This window comes from Hypanus sabinus, unplaced genomic scaffold, assembly GCF_030144855.1.
Source record: "Hypanus sabinus isolate sHypSab1 unplaced genomic scaffold, sHypSab1.hap1 scaffold_526, whole genome shotgun sequence".
NCBI lineage: Eukaryota > Metazoa > Chordata > Chondrichthyes > Myliobatiformes > Dasyatidae > Hypanus > Hypanus sabinus.
Window position 1 is genome coordinate 23,003 of NW_026781388.1, and position 21,114 is coordinate 44,116.

The 21,114-nt window shown below is 47.2% G+C and overlaps 1 protein-coding gene across 1 annotated transcript in view; it reads right to left on the reverse strand.

Moving 5' to 3' along the window:
* The window catches only part of LOC132389290 (serine/threonine-protein phosphatase 2A 65 kDa regulatory subunit A alpha isoform-like), a gene marked incomplete at its 3' end in the record, with an annotated part of 36,764 nt that extends 16,624 nt beyond the window's left edge, over positions 1-20,140 (reverse strand). Inside the window, exons 1-7 of the mRNA XM_059961792.1 lie at positions 20,051-20,140; positions 19,471-19,663; positions 11,270-11,571; positions 10,153-10,243; positions 6,287-6,387; positions 4,202-4,434; positions 2,348-2,495 (exon numbers count right to left, since the gene is read on the reverse strand). Of these exons, the coding sequence (XP_059817775.1) occupies positions 2,348-2,495; positions 4,202-4,434; positions 6,287-6,387; positions 10,153-10,243; positions 11,270-11,571; positions 19,471-19,663; positions 20,051-20,140 (1,158 nt within the window). The remainder of the gene's footprint in view (positions 1-2,347; positions 2,496-4,201; positions 4,435-6,286; positions 6,388-10,152; positions 10,244-11,269; positions 11,572-19,470; positions 19,664-20,050) is intronic.
* Between the last annotated feature and the right edge of the window lie 974 nt (positions 20,141-21,114).

The following is a 21,114-nucleotide window of genomic DNA, read 5'->3' on the forward strand; positions in this document are numbered from 1 at the left end:
TTAATGTCTTTTTCACAGTTAATGGATAAATATGATATCACTAATACACATTTTTTCAGGTATTTACAGGTTAGGAATTTCTTACGTGATTTTTTACCGAATTACCCCTTGATCTGCTCTTCAAAAACGATTAATAGCTATCATTTATAAACAGTTAATGAATGCTCGCATATCGCCTAATGATAGGGTTCAACGTACCTGCGAAGTGGAACTTCAACATTCACTTTCAGATAATCAATGGAGTAAAATTTATTATTTAGTCAATAATTCATCTATCTGTGCCATATCTTAATTCAGTTTAAGATAGTACAGAGGGCCCATAGGTCCAAAGATAAATTGGCACATATTTTTCCGAATATAAGCCCTATTTGTGAAAGATGTAACGCAGAAATGGCTACTTTAACTCATACGTTTTGGTCATGTGTAAGTTTAAATAATTTTTGGAGGGATGTGTTTGGAATATTATCTGAAGTTATAGATATGGATGTTCAACCTAATCCACTTACAGCAATTTTTGGGATTATTCCAGAGGAAGCAAGCAAAGTGTCTGCTTCCACCCAACATGTAATAGTTTTTTCAACTTTACTAGCTAGGGGAGCTATTTTGCTACATTGGAAAGAATCAAACTCGCCTACTGTTTTCTATTGGCTCTCCTCCATCATGTCATGTCTAAGCTTGGAGAAAATTAAAAGCCAGACATTTGATACATCCTTTAATTTTGAACAAGTCTGGTGACCTTTTATTCAGTATTTTCACATGATTTAATTTATTTTTATTTATTTATTTTTCTTTATTCTCTTTGGGGAAAATCCTTATCCATGAAGGTTCAGAGATGACTGGAAGGATGTGTTTTTTCTCTCTCTCTCTTTCTTTTCTAATTTTATCCTCAATTGGACTGCCCAATCTTTCTTTTTCTTTCCTTTTTTTCTCTTTTTTTTGTTTTTTGTTTCAGTTTAGTTAGTGGGTATTTTTCCTTATCAATAAAATTTCCGATCTTTTTTTTATGATTGTTATGAGGAGTTGTAGTTTTTTTTGACCATTGTATATATAACAGCATAATATTTACTTATTTGATTTTGATATTATATACTTATTATTTTTACTATTGCTGTTTATAAGTCTTTTATATTATCTATTTGTTAAACTCCTCTTCCAATTTGTATATTCTTTATTTGGACAACAATAAAAAAAATTGAAAAATGAAAAATGACACCAACAGAATCAACAAACTCATTCGTAAGGCCAGTGCTGTTGTGGGGGTGGAACTGGACTCTCTGATGGTGGTGTCTGAAAAGAGGATGCTGTCCAAGTTGCATGCCATCTTGGACAATGACTCCCATCCACTCCATAATGTACTGGTTAGGCACAGGAGTACATTCAGCCAGAGACTCATTCCACCGAGATGTAACACTGAGCGTCACAGGAAGTCATTCCTGCCTGTGACCATCAAACTTTACAACTTCTCCCTCAGAGTGTCAGACACCCTGAGCCAATAGGCTGGTCCTGGACTTATTTCCACTTGGCATGATGAACTTATTATTATTTAATTATTTATGGTTTTATATTGCTATATTTCTACACTATTCTTGGTTGGTGCAGCTGTAACAAAACCCAGTTTCCCTTGGGATCAATAAAGTATGTCTGTCTGTCTTCTTGCTTAGTAGGGTTTCTTTTATTCACAAAAATTTTCAATCCTTAAGATAATTTCTCTTTTTTGAGGCTTTGTAAGTGTTGTCACCTCGATGTACTTGTGCTATTTTTGAATAATAATAATAAGATTTGAAAAGAAAGACTTTCAAGGGTGGAGTGTCCTGTGGGGGAGTGTTTTATTTCCGTCAAAAGCTGCTTCCATCGTGTTGATAGTGATTGGTTCATTTAAAGTTGTGATGCTCTTTTCCCATTAGTTGGTTTTTGTGCCACAATGCCTATTTCTATTTCTGGGTGCCTTGAGGGGTATAAAATAGCACATGCAGGAGGCTAGCTCACTCTCCCGTTTGCCTAAGGCATGCTGCATAAAACCATTTAGAAGGTATGTTCTGCACACACTTTTAACTAAGTATCTGATTGCTGAATATTTAGTTGTAGTTTGCGTAACTTGGGAAAACTTAATGTTTGGTCAAAATTTTACTGTTTGTGAGTAAATGATTATATACTTATCCACAGTTAGTGTTTTCTGTCTCATATACCAAACCTGTGAAACTGCTTCAGCATTACACTGAATCCTACGATTTCCTGTAGCCTCTTGCTGTCCTTCACCTAGCCTGGTTCTACAGGTGGCTGTAGTGCTAACATTGCAAGTCTCGGACACAGACATGCTGGAAGATTAAGCAATGATATGCTACTGTACCTGTTCGTCTGTGGCCAGGTTGGTGAACATGGGCAGGATCTCAGACTTGATGTTCTCCGGCTCAAGAACTTTTGCAAGCTCACCTAGTTTGGAAGCGGCTGCTCGCCTCACCATGGGGGTATCATCTGTGCAGAGCTGCTTGAAGTACCTGTGGGTGGAGGAGTGAAGGGGAAGGGAAGCAGGACAGGGGTAGGCCACCAACAGATGTTTCAGAACAGAAATGTAAAACCGGGAGGGGGGTGGGGTAAACGAGGAAATAAAACTTTGTAAATGCAGAACTAACAAACAGTTAACCTGAATTAAATTGTTAATAGCACAGTAACAAGCTGTAAGACCATTGGATTAGGACCAGAATTAGGCCATTTGGCCCATCAAGTCTGCTGATTCTGTTGCTGTCTGTAAAGAGTTTGTACATTTTCCTTGTGACTGCATGGCCCTCCTCTGGGTGCTGTGGGTCCATCCACATTCCAAACATGTATGGATCAGTAGGTTAATTGGTCATGTGGGTGTAATCGGGGAGCACAGGCACACTGAGCTGGAAGAGCATGTAACCAAGATGCATCTCCAAATTAAAAAAAATAACATTAGTGCAAGATTGAGAGGGAACACAGAACAGTATGTGATGTATTATATCTTTTCAGCTCATGGCTGATTTATTATCCCTATCAACCCCATTCTCCTGTCTTCTCCCCATAACCACTGACACCCTTACTAATCAAGCACCTTTCAACCTCTGCTTCAAGTATACCTAATGAGAGTCATTTGTTGCAAGTGAAAAGTCACTGAGCTCCTCGTCCATGCCAAAGTTCCTACCCCACACCAGCCTCCCAACAACACTTCTGATTACACTCTCTGCTACAGGTTCCCTGACACCTCTCCTCACTTGATTACTTGCTGTGGGAGCTAATTCCACAGTCTTTCTGCTTCCTGGGTATAAAAAAAGTTTCTCATGAAACCCTGATTGGATTTACCAAAGACTCTCTCCTATCATTAGACCCAAGCTCTTATACCACCCACAAATGGAATTATTTTCTCCAACAAACTATTTCCTCATTTCAGAGATTTCTAACTATTCACTCACTCAACCTTTTCCTTCCTGGAAAAAGAGGAGAGTCTGATTAAACTCCTTGATAGTATCAGCACCTTGTAACCAGTGAATCTTTTACACTTAGTCCATTGCTTTTAAAGCATTGGGTACTGTATATTTCAAGCGGGATGTATGGGGTTTCCAATAGCATCTCTGTGAAGGGGCTTGTCTCATCCATTCTGGGGAGCTCACTCACCGACAGACTGGGCCAATGAGATCCAATGGCCAAGAAGGTGGCTCTGCAACACTTTGCGGAGTGCGAAGGGCACGACAAGGCACTAAAAAAGTGAGTCATCTGCTGCAACCAAGGCTACTTGGTCTGACGGCTACTGGACCTAGACCTCCGAGGTCCAGAGAGTGTAACTGCCCCAGTGAACAGCTTTTCCAGTTTACAAGCTCTCCTGCACAGGTCTTCTGTCATTAATGGATACAATGAACAACCTACCATATTTAAAGCATAGGTTGATAAGTACTTAATAAGTATGAGTGTCACAGTTACATGAAGAAGGCAGAATGGGCTGGAGAGGAAAAATAAATCAGCCATAATGGCCGAGTTGATGGGCCAAATGACCTAATTCTGCTCCCATGTACTATACTCCTATGGAAATGGGAGCGTGGTAAGAGCTTGTTCAAAGACCCATTAAGTCATGTGACTGCTCTGCATGCTGTGGGACTCTGACCTCATGGATCCTTATGCCTTGGTGACTCCAGAGTCACAAATATGCTTCACGTACCCTCTGCTCCCCGGGGGTTCTGACGATACTTACTGCCGGAGATCCGACTTGACAGTGCTGGAGACACGAGGATAGCAAACACTGAAGAGGCCACAGGCTGACGTGCGGGATGTGAACCAGTCGCCGCTAGAGAGACGCTTGACAAGGGGTACAAAGTGGCGCTCCAGGTCCGAGGGAGAGTGCTCCTTGGAGATGGTGCGCAGCGATTCCACGGCCTTTTCCCGCACCACCGTCTCCTCCACTGTGGCCAGGCTCTCTAGCGGGGGCTGACAGGGAGGGGGAGGAGAGAGGGAAAAAGATGTCATAAATTGGAAGCTTCTTAAAACTTCGTAACATCTGCAAATAATATGTTAAAACATGGTGCATGAGTTAATGAGCTAATATGGTATGGAGATTACTTAGGTTGTTGCTATGATCACCCCATAAAACAGAGGAGCTTTGAAGCCTGACTAATCAATAATCCATTAATCTCTGTTTTAAATATACCTAATGACGTGATATTCATTGGAGATGGTGCACAGTGATTCCACAGCCTCTTTCCGCACTACCATATCCTCCACTGCGGCCAGGCTCTCCAGCAGGGGCTGATGGGGAGGAGGGTGAAGAGAGGGAGAAAGATGTCTGTCCACAGATTCATCATCCTCTGGTTAAACAAATTCTTCCTCATCTCTGATGACAGTTGGCAGTCCTGATGAAGAGTCTCGGCACATAACATCGACCGTTTATCCCCCTCCATTAATGCTGCCTGACTTTGAGTTTCTCCAGCATTGTGTGTGCTGTTCAAGATGTCCAGCATCTGCAGAATCTTCTGTGATTATGACGAAGCTGATCTTTGTCCACTTCTTTTCTCCTCTGATCCCTCAGGATCTATAAATCTGATGATCCTCATCTCAAGTTTCTCACCTTAGCCATTCAGGGCATAAGCATTCCAAAGATTCACACCCCTCTGAACTGGGAACTCTCTCATGTCAGTCACAGAATTGAAAAAAGCACAGCACTGGAACAGGTGTTTCAGACCTTCATGTTTGTATTGAACTGATCTAAGCATAGCTAATGTAACATCCAATCTGTACATGGTTGATATCCTGCTATTGTTGTGTGTTTATCTAAGAGCCTCTTAATTACGTCTGGCGTAAGACCAGAAGCCACAAGACATAGGAGCAGAATTAGGCCATTTGGTGCATCAAATGTATTCCTCCATTCCATCATGGCTGATTTATTATCCCACCCCATACTTCCTTCTCCCCATAACCTTTGACACCCTGACTAATCAACAACTTATCAACCTCTGCTTTAAATATACCCAACAGCTTGGCCTCTACAGCAATTTATGGCAATGAATTCCACACTCTGGCTAAAGAAATTCCTCATCTCTGTTCTAAAGAGACATCCTTCTATCTGGAGTGGATATGGAGAGGATGTTTCCTATAGTCGAAGAATTAGGACCAGAGGGCAGAGTTCTTAGATGTCTAGTGCTGAGTGTATTGTCTGTCTGTATCACAGCCTGCTCAACACCAACGCCCCCAAACAGAAAATCCTACAAAAAGTAGAGGAATTCGCCCAGTCCATCACGGGTAAAACCCTCCCAACCATTGAGCATATCTACATGAAATGCTGTCACAGAAAAGCAGCATCCATCACCTAGGTCACACACAACCAAGACATGCTTTCATCACTGCTGCCATCAGGGAGAAGGTACAGGAGCATCAGAACTCACGTCACTAAGTTCAGGAATAGCTATTGCCCCTCAACCATCAGGCTTTTGAATCAAAGGGGATAACTTCATTCACCACATTATTGAAATATTCCCACAACCAACGGACTCACTCTCAAGGACTCCTCATCTCATGTTCTTGATATTTATTACTTATTTAATAATTATTGCTTATTCTATTTGCTGTCTGTTGTCTTTTGCACTGTCTGAATGCCATAGTTGGGCAGTCTTTCATTGATTCAGTTAAATGATTATTATTCTGTAGATTTATTGAGTATGTCCACAAGAAAATGAATCCCAGGGTTATATACAAACTTTGAATAATGATGCCTGAGGTTACAGAAGCTCGGCTGAGTGCGTACATGAGAGTGGATCCCATGGAAATGCAGCTCAATAGCACATACCAGCAGGCAATGGACATGTGCTGGGCCTCCCACCAGGGCAGTGAATGATCCCAGCTGCTCAGCTAAAGCAAGCAGTACTTCATCCTCATCATAAATCGTATCTGAAACACAACAGAAGTTAGTTTTTGTTTGTTATTTGTAATGAAATCGAAATTGAAATATCTTTATTATCATTGCATAGTACAATTTGTCATGCACCAATACAGCAAAAATGAATTTGCAACTCTCGTACTCAATGCTATAAAACAAGATAAAATAAATAAACAATAAATAGAATGCATTTGTTTCCAGAGGAATTCAAGGGAATAAGAGCAAACATGTACAAAATCACAGTTTAAAAAGCACACAGGAAGCACCATGCACAGTTCCAGTGTCCATAACAGTGGGTCAGACCCACACTGGGAGCACCGTACACAGTTCCAGTCTCCGTGTCCCTGGGTCAGACCCACACCGGGAGCACCGTGCACAGTTCCAGTGTCCGTGTCCTGTGTCAGACCCACACCGGGAGCACCGTGCACAGTTCCAGTCTCCGTGTCCCTGTGTCAGACCCACACCGGGAGCACCGTGCACAGTTCCAGTCTCTGTATCCCTGGGTCAGACCCACACTGGGAGCACCGTGCACAGTTCCAGTCTCTGTATCCCTGGGTCAGACCCACACTGGGAGCACCGTACACAGTTTCAGTCTCTGTATCCCTGGGTCAGACCCACACCGGGAGCACCGTACACAGTTCCAGTCTCCGTGTCCCTGGGTCAGACCCACACTGAGAGCACCGTGCACAGTTCCAGTCTCTGTATCCCTGGGTCAGACCCACACCGGGAGCACCGTGCACAGTTCCAGTGTCCATAACAGTGGGTCAGACCCACACTGGGAGCACTGTGCACAGTTCCAGTCTCTGTACCCCTGGGTCAGACCCACACCGGGAGCACCGTGCACAGTTCCAGTCTCCATGTCCCTGGGTCAGACCCACACCGGGAGCACCGTGCACAGTTCCAGTGTCCATAACAGTGGGTCAGACCCACACTGGGAGCACCGTACACAGTTTCAGTCTCTGTATCCCTGGGTCAGACCCACACCGGGAGCACCGTACACAGTTCCAGTCACCGTGTCCCTGGGTCAGACCCACACTGAGAGCACCGTGCACAGTTCCAGTCTCCGTATCCCTGGGTCAGACCCACACCGGGAGCACCGTGCACAGTTCCAGTCTCCGTGTCCCTGGGTCAGACCCACACCAGGAGCACCGTACACAGTTCCAGTCTCCGTGTCCCTGGATCAGACCCACACTGGGAGCACCGTGCACAGTTCTAGTGTCCATAACAGTGGGTCAGACCCACACTGGGAGCACTGTGCACAGTTCCAGTCTCTGTACCCCTGGGTCAGACCCACACCGGGAGCACCGTGCACAGTTCCAGTGTCCATAACAGTGGGTCAGACCCACACTGGGAGCACCGTACACAGTTTCAGTCTCTGTATCCCTGGGTCAGACCCACACCGGGAGCACCGTACACAGTTCCAGTCTCCGTGTCCCTGGGTCAGACCCACACTGAGAGCACCGTGCACAGTTCCAGTCTCCGTATCCCTGGGTCAGACCCACACCGGGAGCACTGTGCACAGTTCCAGTCTCCGTATCCCTGGGTCAGACCCACACTGGGAGCACCGTGCACAGTTCCAGTCTCCGTTTCCCTGGGTCAGACCCACACTGGGAGCACTGTACACAGTTCCAGTCTCCACGTCTCTGGGTCAGACCCACACCGGGAGCACCGTGCACAGTTCCAGTCTCCTTATCCCTGGGTCAGACCCACACCGGGAGCACCGTACACAGTTCCAGTCTCCGTGTCCCTGGGTCAGACCCACACTGGGAGCACTGTACACAGTTCCAGTCTCTGTGTCCCTGGGTCAGACCCACACTGGGAGCACTGTACACAGTTCCAGTCTCTGTGTCCCTGGGTCAGACCCACACCGGGAGCACCGTGCACAGTTCCAGTCTCCGTGTCCCTGGGTCAGACCCACACCAGGAGCACCGTACACAGCTCAAGTCTCCGTATCCCTGGGTCAGACCCACACTGGGAGCACCGTGCACAGTTCCAGTCTCTGTGTCCCTGGGTCAGACCCACACCGGGAGCACCATGCACAGTTCAAGTCTCTGTATCCCTGGGTCAGACCCACACCGGGAACACCGTGCACAGTTCCAGTCTCCATGTCCCTGGGTCAGACCCACACCGGGAGCACCGTTCACAGTTCCAGTCTCCGTGTCCCTGGGTCAGACCCACACCGGGAGCACCATGCACAGTTCCAGTGTCCATAACAGTGGGTCAGACCCACACTGGGAGCACCGTACACAGTTCCAGTCTCCGTGTCCCTGGATCAGACCCACACTGGGAGCACCATGCACAGTTCCAGTCTCCGTATCCCTGGGTCAGACCCACACCGGGAGCACCGTGCACAGTTCCAGTGTCCATAACAGTGGGTCAGACCCACACTGGGAGCACCATGCACAGTTCCAGTCTCTGTACCCCTGGGTCAGACCCACACCGGGAGCACCGTGCACAGTTCCAGTCTCCATGTCCCTGGGTCAGACCCACACCGGGAGCACCGTGCACAGTTCCAGTGTCCATAACAGTGGGTCAGACCCACACCGGGAGCACCGTGCACAGTTCCAGTCTCCGTGTCCCTGGGTCAGGCCCACACCGGGAGCACCGTGCACAGTTCCAGTCTCCGTGTCCCTGGGTCAGACCCACACCGGGAGCACTGTGCACAGTTCCAGTCTCGGGCCTTTATAAATCAAAATATTGAGTATAAGAGTTGGAATGTTATGGTGAGGTTGTAAAAGACATTGGTGAGACTGAATTTGGAGTATTGTGTGCAGTTTTGGTCACCTATTTACAGGAAGGATATTAATAAGGTTGAAAGAGTGCAGAGAAGGTTTACAAGGATGTTGCAGTGACTTGAGAAACTGAGTTACAGAGAAAGGTTGAATAGCTTAGGACTTTATTCCCTGGAGCGCAAGAGAATGAGGGGTGATTTGATTGAGGTATATAAAATTATGATGAGTGAATGCAAGCAGGCTTTTTCCACTGAGGCTAGGGGAGGAAAAAAAAAACAGAGGTCATGGGTTAAGGGCGAAGGGGGAAAAGTTTAAAGGGAACATGGGGGGGGGGTTTCTTCACATGGAGAGTGGTGGGAGTGTGGAATGAGCTGCCAGATGAAGTGGTGAACTTTTGACATTTAAGAAAAACTTGGACAGGTGAGAAGATGAGAGGGGTTTGGAGGGATTTGGCCTAGGTGCAGGTCAGTGGGACTAGACAGAAAAATGGTTCAGCACAGCCAAGAAGGGCCAAAAGGCCTATTTCTGTGCTGTAATGTAATGTTCTATGGTTCTGTATCCGTTTGTAGAGATGGTTTTGGGAGCAGTGAAGGATGTTAGAGAACTGGGTAGAGTTTAAGAAGAGTGATGAGTGGAGTTGAACCAAATCAGGGACTGGAGCTGGAATCTAGGTCAAAGTGTTTTGCCAGTAATTCCCATGGACAAATGCCGAGTCAACGGGCCCCATGGACAAGGGCTGGTTACCCCCCCCCCCCCATTGTTGCTTGTGCTGTTTTGCTGAACAGTGTGGTATGCTATTTTGGTGCCAGAATGTGTGGTGACACCTGCAGGCTGTCCTCCAGCACATCCTTGTTTGCCACTTGATGCAAATGACACATTTCACTGTGGGTTTCCATGTTCATGTGATTTATAAACTAACCTGAATATGAGCTGCTGCTCATTATATTCTGCCTCTGTTTCCCTGTGGCCTAATGTACCAATGGTGGGAAACTGCTGGGCTAAAGGACGCCTCAGGCCAAACTCCCTGTCTGCCTTCACTCTCACCTGTTAAAAATGGCAGCAGTTCATTTCGCGTTCTCTCCACACCTAGAGCCAGCGCAATGGTGGACAGCTTTTTGATGCTATTGAGACGGAGCTGGAAGAGAGGAGAGTAGCGTGATGGAACTGAACGTTTGCTGCAATGGATCTGCCTGATTCCAAATGTGAACAAATCCAGTGTTATGTTAAACTGGATTTGGTATCAAGGGAAGGCGACACAGTGAAGATAACAGGAATTATCTCTTGGCCCATGCAGCTGGTCCTAGAGAATGAAGGACTTCAACTGAACATGGTTTTAAGGGTTATTTGGCTCACCGTGTCTGAGCAAGCTGGAAATCAGCCTGATGCCACAGTCCAGCACCAGGTCAGACCAGACTGTTCCTAGTGAGTTGGTCCCTGCAGCTAACCCAATCAGGATGGGCAATCTCGACCCTCACCTCAGGATCCCTCTTAGACCTCCTTCCTCCTCCCCCCTTGGACCCTCACACCAGGCTCCCCACCCCCTTCTCCCTCCACACCTCCTACCCTCACCTCGGGCATCTCCACACTACATCAGACACTCCTCCTCCCTCAACCCTTAGACCCTCCACCTCACTTTCCACCTCAGATCTTCCTTCACTTTCTCTCCCTTCCCTCTGTCCCTCCATTCTCTCTCCCTCCTCCCTCCCCTCAAACCTTCTTTCCCTCTCCTCCCATCCCTCTGTCCCTCCATTCCCTCTCCCTCCTCCCTCCCCTCAGACCTTTCCCTCTCCTCCCTTCCCTCTGTCCCTCCATTCTCTCTCCCTCCTCCCTCCCCTCAAACCTTCTTTCCCTCTCCTCCCATCCCTCTGTCCCTCCATTCCCTCTCCCTCCTCCCTCCCCTCAGACCTTTCCCTCTCCTCCCTTCCCTCTGTCCCTCCATTCTCTCTCCCTCCTCCCTCCCCTCAAACCTTCTTTCCCTCTCCTCCCATCCCTCTGTCCCTCCATTCCCTCTCCCTCCCCTCAGACCTTCTTTCCCTCTCCTCCCTTCCCTCTGTCCCTCCCTCCCCTCAGACCTTCTTTCCCTCTCCTCCCTTCCCTCTGTCCCTCCATTCCCTCCCTCCCCTCAGACCTTCTTTCCCTCTCCCTCTCCTGCCTCCCCCACCTGCACGTCCTCATTCCTCAGCTCGTCGATCAGCACCGCGATCGGGTACAGAGAATCGTCCCCGTCCCCAGACGTCGCCGCCATCTCCCCACCGCGCACGCGCACCTCGCGCTGGGTACCGGCCGCCCGCAGAACCCGCGCACGCGCACCTCGCCGGAAGCCGTCACTGCCGGCCAACGGTGGTCCGGCGAGAGCCGCATGCGCATTGTGCTGTCGCTGAGTGACCAACTCCAGGATGTTAAAGATGTCTATATGCTGCCTTCTGCAGCATTGACCGGAGAGTGCAAAATCATCCTTTACTTCTGGGAGAAAGAGTGAAATGAAAAAGGGCAGACACAGTTTAGTATGTGGCAATGAGACGCTGGGCATTTCAGGAAAGACAATAGAATATTTTCTAAATGGTCATAACTATGGAATTACAATCAATGCTTGGCATAGTACAAGATACCATTGAAAATCGGAGGCAGCAAGGTCGCATAATTCCCACCACTGTCTGTAAGAAGTCAGACAGACAGCCATACTTTATTGATCCCGAGGGAAATTGGGTCTGTATGCTCTTCCAGTAAAAGTGTGGTTTCCTCCAGGGGTTCCAGTTTCCTCCCGATCCCAAAGATGTACAGTTTAGTATGATCCGAGATGGTGCTAGGGAACCATGGCAACTTTCTGCAGTGCACAGACAATACCTCCTTTGAATTACTCGCACTGCAACCTGGAGCATGTAATTTCCTTTTAAGTAATGTACTGTACTTCCAAACCAACTTAATGGTCTACAGGTTTCATGGTCTTATGAAGGTACTTAAGCACTTAAGCACCTTAAGCACCTTAAGCAAGAAGGTACGCATCTTTAAGCAGATGAAAGTTCATTCACAAAGTACCCTGCAGATGCTGTGGTCAGATCAACGCGTACAAACAAGCTGGATGAACTCAGCAGGTCCTGGCGAAGGGTCTCGGCCCGAAACGTTGACTGTTCATTTCAACAGATGCTGCCCGACCTGCTGAGTTCCTCCAGCTTGTTTGTACCTGAAAGTTTGTTGCCATCGCTGGGAGAGAGGCAGGTGGGGGGAGGGGGAATCAAAGCCAGGCTGAGACACAGAGGGCTGAGGCCACCTCTACCCACCATCTTGTTAGCAAATGTGCAGTCACTGGAGAACACAACTGAGGATGTAATTGCTGTATTAGAGGGAGTTGAGAGATGTTTGAATGAGATTTGCTTATTTCCAGCACGCCAGGTACAGTGATCAGACACAAAGGTTTCTCCATTCACAGAATGGATGAACTGCTGTTTCAAAAAAGGCAGAAGACAGAGGTGTGTGTTTCAGGATAAACTCTTGCTGGTGCTCCGATGTGATAGTTGAATTCATGATCCCCCGACCTTGAACACCGAATGATCAAATGCTGTCTGTTCCATTTTCCTAGTGAGTTCTCCTCCATAATCCTGACCATATTTTACATATCATCTGCGGCCAATTATAATCAAGTGCTTGAGATACTGTATGATGCTGTCTCCAAACAAGAAACAGTCCATCCTGATGCATTTCAAATCATATTCAGGGATTTCAACCAGGTTTGTTTGGAGAAAACCCTGCCCAAATACTGTCAGCCTGTATCACCAGATGTCCCAACACACTTGACCACTGTTATATTAAGATAAGGAATGCCGACCATTCTGTATTATGGGAAGTTGGATCACTTGGCTGTCCTCCGACCTGCATACAGGCAGAAGCTAAGAGCAAAGCTCCACGGATTAGGACAGCAAGGAGGTACGGTTATGGGATTGCTTTTGAGTTGGTGAACTGGTGTGTGTTCAAGGACTCATCCTTCTATCTGAGTGAATGCACCAATGCCATCATGGTCTTTATTAAAACAGTTACAGACAAGTGTGTCCCCACAAAATCATTCAGTCTTCCCCAACCAGAAGCCCTGGATGAACCTGGAGATCCACAATCCGCTGAGGACCCGGTCAGAGTCGTTCATGTCGAGTAATCAGAAAGTTACAATCTCTGAAAAGCCATCTCACAGGTGAATCAATGAAGAATGCTTGGCAGTTGTGGCAAGGTTTGAATACTATCATAAAATTAAATCGAGCAACATTGCTGTCAACGGGGCTTAGCTTCCAAATGAGCACAATGTTCAGCGGCTGTACTTCATTAGGAGTTTGATGAGATTTGGCATGTCAACAAATACATTCAGAAACTTCTATAGATGTACCATGGAGAGCATTCTGACAGGCTGCATCACCATCAGGTATGGGGGAGGGGTTACTGCACAGGACTGAAAGAAGCTGCAGAGGGTTGTTAGTGTAGTCAATTCCATCTTGGGTACTAGCCTACAAAGTACCCAGGACAACTTCAACTACCTCCAGCTCCCAGGGCGTGTCCTTTTCTCACTGTTACCATCAGGTACTAGTACTACTACTATGTCGACTCAGGCCTAGGGGGCCATCAGGAAGGAGATACAGAAGCCTGAAGGCACTCATTCAGTGATTCAGGAACAGCTCCTTCCCCTCTGCCATATGATTCTGAAATGGACATTGAATATACAGTATTTCTGATTTTTGCACGTTGTTCAATTTATTCAATATATGTATACTGTAATCGATTTACTTGTTTATTATTATTATTTTTATTTCATTTATTATTTTTCTCTTCTATATTACGCATTGCATTGAACTGCTAAGTTAACACATTTCACGTCACGTGCCGGTGATGATAAACCTGATTCTGATTCTGAGCATCTGGACAGCCAGAGATGCATACATCAAGATGCGCTTTATTGACTACCGTTCGGCATTCAATGCTATCATCCCCTCAAAGGTAATCAATAAGCTTCAGGACCTTGGCCTCATTACATTCTTGTGCAATTGGATCCTTGATTTCTTCACTTGCAGACCACAGTCAGTTCAGATTGGCAACATCTCCTCCACTTTTTCCATCAGCACAGGTGGAGCACAAGGGTGTGTGCTTAGCTCCCTGCTCTACTCACTTCACACGTATGACTGTGTGGCTAAGCAGAACCTCAATGTGATATTCAAGTTTGCTGATGACATCACTGTCATGGGCTGAATCAAAGGGGGTGATGAATCAGCATGTAGGAGGGAGATTGAAATCTGGCTGAGTGGCAGCATAACAAAAACCTCTTACTCAATGTCAGCAAGACCAAGGAGCTGATTACTGACTTCAGGAAGAGGAAACCAGGGGTCCATTAGCCAGTCCTCAATGTAGGATCAGAGATCGAGATGGTCAGCAAATTCCTGGGTGTCATTATCTCTGAGGACCTGTCCTGTGCCCAGCAGGTAAGTGCAGTTACAAAGAAAGCATAGCAGTACCTCTACACCCTAAGGAGTTTGTGAAGATTTGGCATGGTGTCCAAAGCTTTGACTATCTTCTATAGATTTGTGGTGCATAGCATCACAGCCTGGTATGGGAACACTAATACTCTGGAACAGAAAATCCTACAAATGTGGTGAAATCAGTCCATAACAGGTTTAGCCCTTCCCACCCCTGAGCACACATCTACATGAAACGCTGCCACAAGAAAGCAGCATCCAACATCAGAGACCCTCCCACACCCCAAGCACATGCTCTCTTCTCACTGCCACCATCAGGATGAAGGCCTCAGGACTCACACCACCAGGTTTAGGAGCAGCTATTACTCCTCAACCATCAGCTTCTTGAACCAGAAGGGATAGCTTCACTTGCCCCATCACTGAGCTGTTCCCATAATCTACAGACTCACTTTCAAGACCTCGTCATCTGGTATTTTCACAGTTTGTTGTCTTTGCACACTTGCCCGATGCCCAAACGGATGCAGTCTTTCATTGATTCTATTATGGATTTATTCAGCTTGCCTGCAAGAAATTGAATGTCAGGGTTGTATATGCTAAAATATGTACTTTGATAATCAATTTACTTTGAACCTTGATTATGGAAAAAATGGGAGAAGCCAAAGGAGAAATTGTTCTGTCAAATGCAGAAGGTTGGCAGTAGGGGGAAGCAGGTTGGTCCCTTTATTTAGAAAGAGGTGAAGAGCTTTAAGGCCTTCTTGATGGGGGAATAGAAATGTATAGGCACTAAACATCCAAGGCAAAAATGTGGTAGTCATGGCCATGGAACCATAGAAAACCTACAGCACAATACAGGCCCTTCAGCCCACAAGCTGTGATGAACATGTACTTATTTTAGAAATTACCTAGGATTACCCTAGCTCTCTATTTTTCTAAGCCCCATGTACCTGTCCAGGAGTCACTTAAACGATCCTATTGTATCCGCCTCCACCACCGTCACTGGCAGCCCATTCCACGCACTCACCACTCTCTGCAAAAAAAAAAAAAAAATTACCCCCGACATCTCCTCTGTACCTACTTCCAAGCACCTTAAAATTGTGGCCTCTCATGCTAGCCATTTCAGCCCTGGGAAAAAGCCTCTGACTATCCACATGAACAGTGCCTCTCATCATCTTATACACCTCTATCAGGTCACCTCTCATCCTCCGTCACTCCAAGGAGAAAAAGCAGAGCTCACTCAACCTATTCTCATAAAGCATACTCCTCAATCTGGGCAACATCCTTGTAAATCTCCTCTGTACCCTTTCTATGGTTTCCACATCCTTCCTGTAGTGAGGTGACCAGAACTGAGCACAGTACTCCAAGTGGGGTCTGATCAGGGTCCTATATAGCTGCAACATTACCTCTCAACTCCTAAACTCAATCCCATGGTTGATGAAGACTAATGCACCCGATGCCTTCTTAACCACGGAGTCAACCTGCGTAGCAGCTTTGAGTGTCCTATGGACTCGGACCCCAAATCCTTCAGCTCCTGCACACTGCCGAGAGTCCTACCATTAATTTTTTGATTAATAGGACTGGATGTTACAGGTTGAGTGGGAGTAGTTCCTAAAGATGACCACAGGATGGTGCTACTACCATTCTGACACGTCTTCAGTTGTGAACCTGGACATCACTGGGTGTTTCGGCCTTTCATCACAAGACACCCTCAGCCGAGGCAGCCCCACCACAGGCTGATCAAACCTGGGTGTGTGTCACATGATTAGTCTCTAGATGCCCAGACAGCATCCCTTCTTTTCAGCCACAACTCATTTTGGCGGCATTAGCAAGTGCTTTGATTGCCCTCCTATGGGCCTGCCCTCAGCAGCCTTACGGAGAAACTGGCTACAAAGCCCCTGCACCCCACCTCAACCGGGCGCATTTTTACCTTCCAGCCTCACTCCTCTGCTTCAACTGCAAGGCTGGCATATCGCAGCCTTTTCCGTTCGCAAGCCTCCTCCACAGCATCCTCCCAGGGGACTGTCGGCTCAATGATAAAGACAGGAGATGGACCAAAGGACCGGGTCAGGCCTCAGGTTGGTTGTTGCAATTTCAGATGGAAAGGTAAGTTTCTGGCCTAAATCGACACACATTTCCCAGACCCTGGCTCTACTCAGTGGGCATGAGTCATGAGGCAAGGGGTTAGCCCCCGGATTCTCTCCTTCCCGGGTGAAGGTTGGTAGTTGTGGGTATTGAGAGGCCTGGCGTTGGTGGTTACTCGCTTACCCTCAAGTTCAGCTGCCAAACCAAGCGAAGTCAAGTCACTTTTTATTGTCATTTTGACCATAACTGCTGGTACAGGGCACAGTAAAAACGAGACAACGTTTTTCAGGACCATGGTGCTATATCAAACAGTACAAAAACTACACTGAACTACATGAAAACAATACAGAAAAAAACTACACTAGACCACAGACCTACCGAGGACTGCATAAAGTGCACAAAACAGTGCAGGCATTACAATAAATAATAGCAGGACAATAGTCACAGTAGAGGGCAGTAAGTTGGTGTCAGCCCAAGCTCTGTGTATTAAGGAGTCTGATGGCTTGGGGGAAGAAACTGTTACATAGTCTGGTCGTGAGACCCAAATGCTTTGGTGCCTTTTCCCAGACGGCAGGAGGGAGAAGAGTTTGTATGAGGGTTGCGTGGAGTCCTTCATAATGCTGTTTGCTTTGCGGATGCAGCGTGTAGTGTAAATGTTTGTAATGGTGGGAAGAGAGACCCCGATAATCTTCTCAGCTGACCTCACTATCCGCTGCAGGGTCTTGCGATCCGAGATGGTGCAATTCCCGAACCAGGCAGTGATGCAGCTGCTCAGGATGCTCTCAATACAACCCCTGTAGAATGTGATGAGGATGGGGGGTGGGAGATGGACTTTCCTCAGCCTTCGCAAAAAGTAGAGATGCTGCTGGGCTTTCCTTGCTATGGAGCTGGTGTTGAGGGACCACGTGAACTCCAAGAAGTTTGGTGCTCTTAACGATCTCTACACCTCAGCACTTTGTTGTGCTGCCAGGTGTATCTGCCTCGATGATGAAGCTCAATCTGCTTGACTCCATGCTCCACAGCTCACTCCATGTGAATTTCCTCTCAACACCCTCCCACCTCGTCCAGCAGCCTTGCTTGGCTTGGAATATTGCTTTGGCACATTTGGCCGCTTCTTCTTGGTGGCGCTCCTCCTCCACCACCAAGATACTATATTCTGCCGTCATATTTGACCGACCAAAACAACTGAACCTATTGGGTTGAACCCCATCTGCCAATTCTCTGCCCAATTTTGCATCCTATTGATGTCCGGCTGTAACCTCTGTCAGCCCTCCACACTATCCACAGCATCCCTAAATCCTTCTTGAACACACCTATCAAACTCCACCCCATTTAAACCCTTTGCTCTTGGGAGATGCCAATCAGTATTTGGGAAATTAAACTCTCCTACCACGATAACCCTGTTATTACACCTTTCCAGAATCTGTCTCCCTATCTGTTCCTTGGTATCCCTGTTACTATTGGGTGGTCTATAAAAAACACCCAGTAGAGTTATTGACACCTTCCTAGCCTCCACCCACAGAGACTCCGTAGACAATCCCTTCATGTCTTCCTGCTTTTCTGCAGCCGTGACACTATCTCTGATCAGCAGTGCCATGCCCCCACCTCTTTTTCCTCCATCCCTGTCCTTTCAGAAACATCTAAAGCCTGGCACTCGAAGTAACCATTCCTGCCCCTGAGCCATCCAAGTCTCTGTAATGGCCACAACATCAAAGTCCCAAGTGCTGATCCACGCTCTAAGCTCATCTGCTTTGTTCATGATGTTTCTTGCATTAAAATAGACACATCTCAAACCATCGGTCTGAGCTCATCCCTTCTCTATCACCTGCCTATCCTCCCTCTCGCACTGTCTCCAAGCTTTCTCTATTTGTGAGCCAACCCCCTCTTCCTCTGTCTCTTCAGTTCAGTTCCCCCCCACCTCCCAAGCAATTATAGTTTAAACTCTCCCCAAGAGCCTCCCCGCCAGGATTTTGGTCCCCCTCAGATTCAAATGCAACCCGTCCTTTTTGTACAGATCACTCCTGCCCCAATGATCCAGAAATCCGAATTCCTGCCCCCTGCTCCAATCCCTCAGCCACGCATTTATCCTCCACCTCATTCTATTCCTATACTCACTGTCGCGTGGCACAGGCAGTAATCCCGAGATTACTACCTTTGAGGTCCTGCTTCTCAATTTCCTTCCTAACTCCCTGTAGTCTTTTTTCAGGACCTCCTCCCTTTTCCTACCTATGTTGTTGGTACCAATATGTACCACGACCTCTGGCTGTCCTCCTTCCCATTTCAGGATATCGTGGACGCAATCAGAAACATTCCGAACCCTGGCACCTGGGAGGCAAACTACCATCCGTGTTTCTTTCCTGCGTCCACAGAATCACCTGTCAGACCCCCTGACTATAGAGTCCCCTATCACAACTGCCTTCCTCTTCCTTTCCCTACCCTTCTGAGCCACAGGGCCGGACTCTGTGCCAGAGACACAGCCACTGTCGCTTCCCCCAGGTAGGTCGTCCGCCCCCAACAGTACTGAAACAGGAGTACTCATTGTTAAGAGGCCAGCCACAGGGGTGGTATCTCTAGTATCTGACTCATGCTCTTCCTTCTCCTGACTGTGACCCATTTATCTGTCCAGTTCCCTAAAGAGCTGCAGCTCAACACATCCTGTGTAGATGTGGCTGTCCAGGAGGCTGGGAGTCTCCCAGACATCCCACATCTGACACCCAGTTCAGAACACAGGCCTCACAGACATACTTCCTGTTCCTATTCCTCACAGTTAGTGAGGAGATCAATTCCCTAGCCCGAACTGCCTTATTTTCACCATGGATGCCCAGTCCATGTTCACCTTGATCCTCCATCAAGAAGCCCTTAAAGCTCGTTGCTTCTTTCTCAATAAAAGAGCCAACCAGTTTCGCTGTAGTACCACACTCCTCCATTTGGCAGGACTGGTCCTCATCCTCAATTTTTCCTTTGACTCCTCCCACTTTGTCCAGCCTCGAGGGGTAGCCATAGGCCCCAGCTATGCCTGCAATCATTGGCTACACAGAACAGTCCATGGACCAAGACTTTCACAGTAGTGCTCCATAACTCTTCATCCATGACATTAACGACTGCATTGGCGCTGTTTCATGCACCCATGCTGAGCTTGTTAATTTCACCAATTTTGTCTCCAACTACCGCCCTGCCCTTAAATTCACAGTCGTCCTGACACCTCCCTCACCCTTCTCCATCTCTGGAGACAAACTGTCAATGACATCTTTTATAAACCTACTTATTCCCACAGTTACCTCGACTACAGCTCTTCCCACCCTGTCTCCTTTTTTCTGTATCAATGCTATTTCCTTTTCTCAGTTCCTTCTTCCTCCACCCCTGCTGCTGCCCTCACCCACATCTCTCCACTCCCTGAACATTCATGCTCACCACACCTTCCCGCCGGCTTTACAGCTCCTCTTGTCCTTATCTACCTCCCCATGAGTCTCCGCATCAATCACGTCATTCTTCGCAGCTTCCGTCATCTCCAAATGATCTTACAACCAAACATGTCTTCGCCTCCCCCATGCTTTCCACAGGTACAGCTCCCTCCAAGATTTCCTCGTCCATTCATCCCTCTCCGCTAATCCCTCTCCAGGCACTAATCCCTGCGAACAGCCCAAGTGCTGCACCTGCCCATTCACCTCCTCCCTCACCTCCATTCAGGGCCCCAAACAGTCATCCAGGTGAGGCAACTCTTCACCTTTGTGTCCGCTGTGCCCTGTGTGGCCTTCTCTACATTAGTCAGACCGGTCATAAATTAGGGGACCACTTCATTGAGCACCTTTGCCATATCTGTCAAAAACAGAACTTACCAGTGGCCAAACATTTTAATTCCGATTCTCATTCCCATTTTGACGTGGTCCATGACCTCCTCTTGGCTCATACTGGAAACTGAGGTGATAGACAGGAGCTACAGCAATGCAGGCACCCCTAAGTTGAAGGAGGCAAGTACCTGGATGATGGTCAGGAGATTGAAAGGAAAGGGCAGTCAGTACAGAATACACTTGTGGCTTTCCCCTCGCTAATAAATATACCATTTTGGATCCTGTTGAGGGAGATGACCTAATAGGGGTAAGCAACAGCAATCAGGTCCCTGATGCCATTGGTCAGCAGGGAAGGGGGGAGAAGAGGACTACAGCAGTGATGGGGAATTCCATAGTTAGAAGAGTAGGCCCGAGATTCTGTAGATGTGATAGAGAAACCCAGCTGGTATGGTACGAAAGGGCAGGCAGACAGACAGAGGCTGTGGTGTGGTCAGTTGGTGAAAAATGAAATCAAATCATTAGAAAGAGGTGACACGTATGTGTCAGTGAGCATAGTATGATAGAATTCACCCTGCAGTTTGAGAGGGAGAAGATAAAATCAGATGAATCAGTATTACCATAAAACCACAAGGCACTGGAGCACAATTACGCCATTTGGTCTATCTGATCTGCTCCATCACTTAATCATAGAG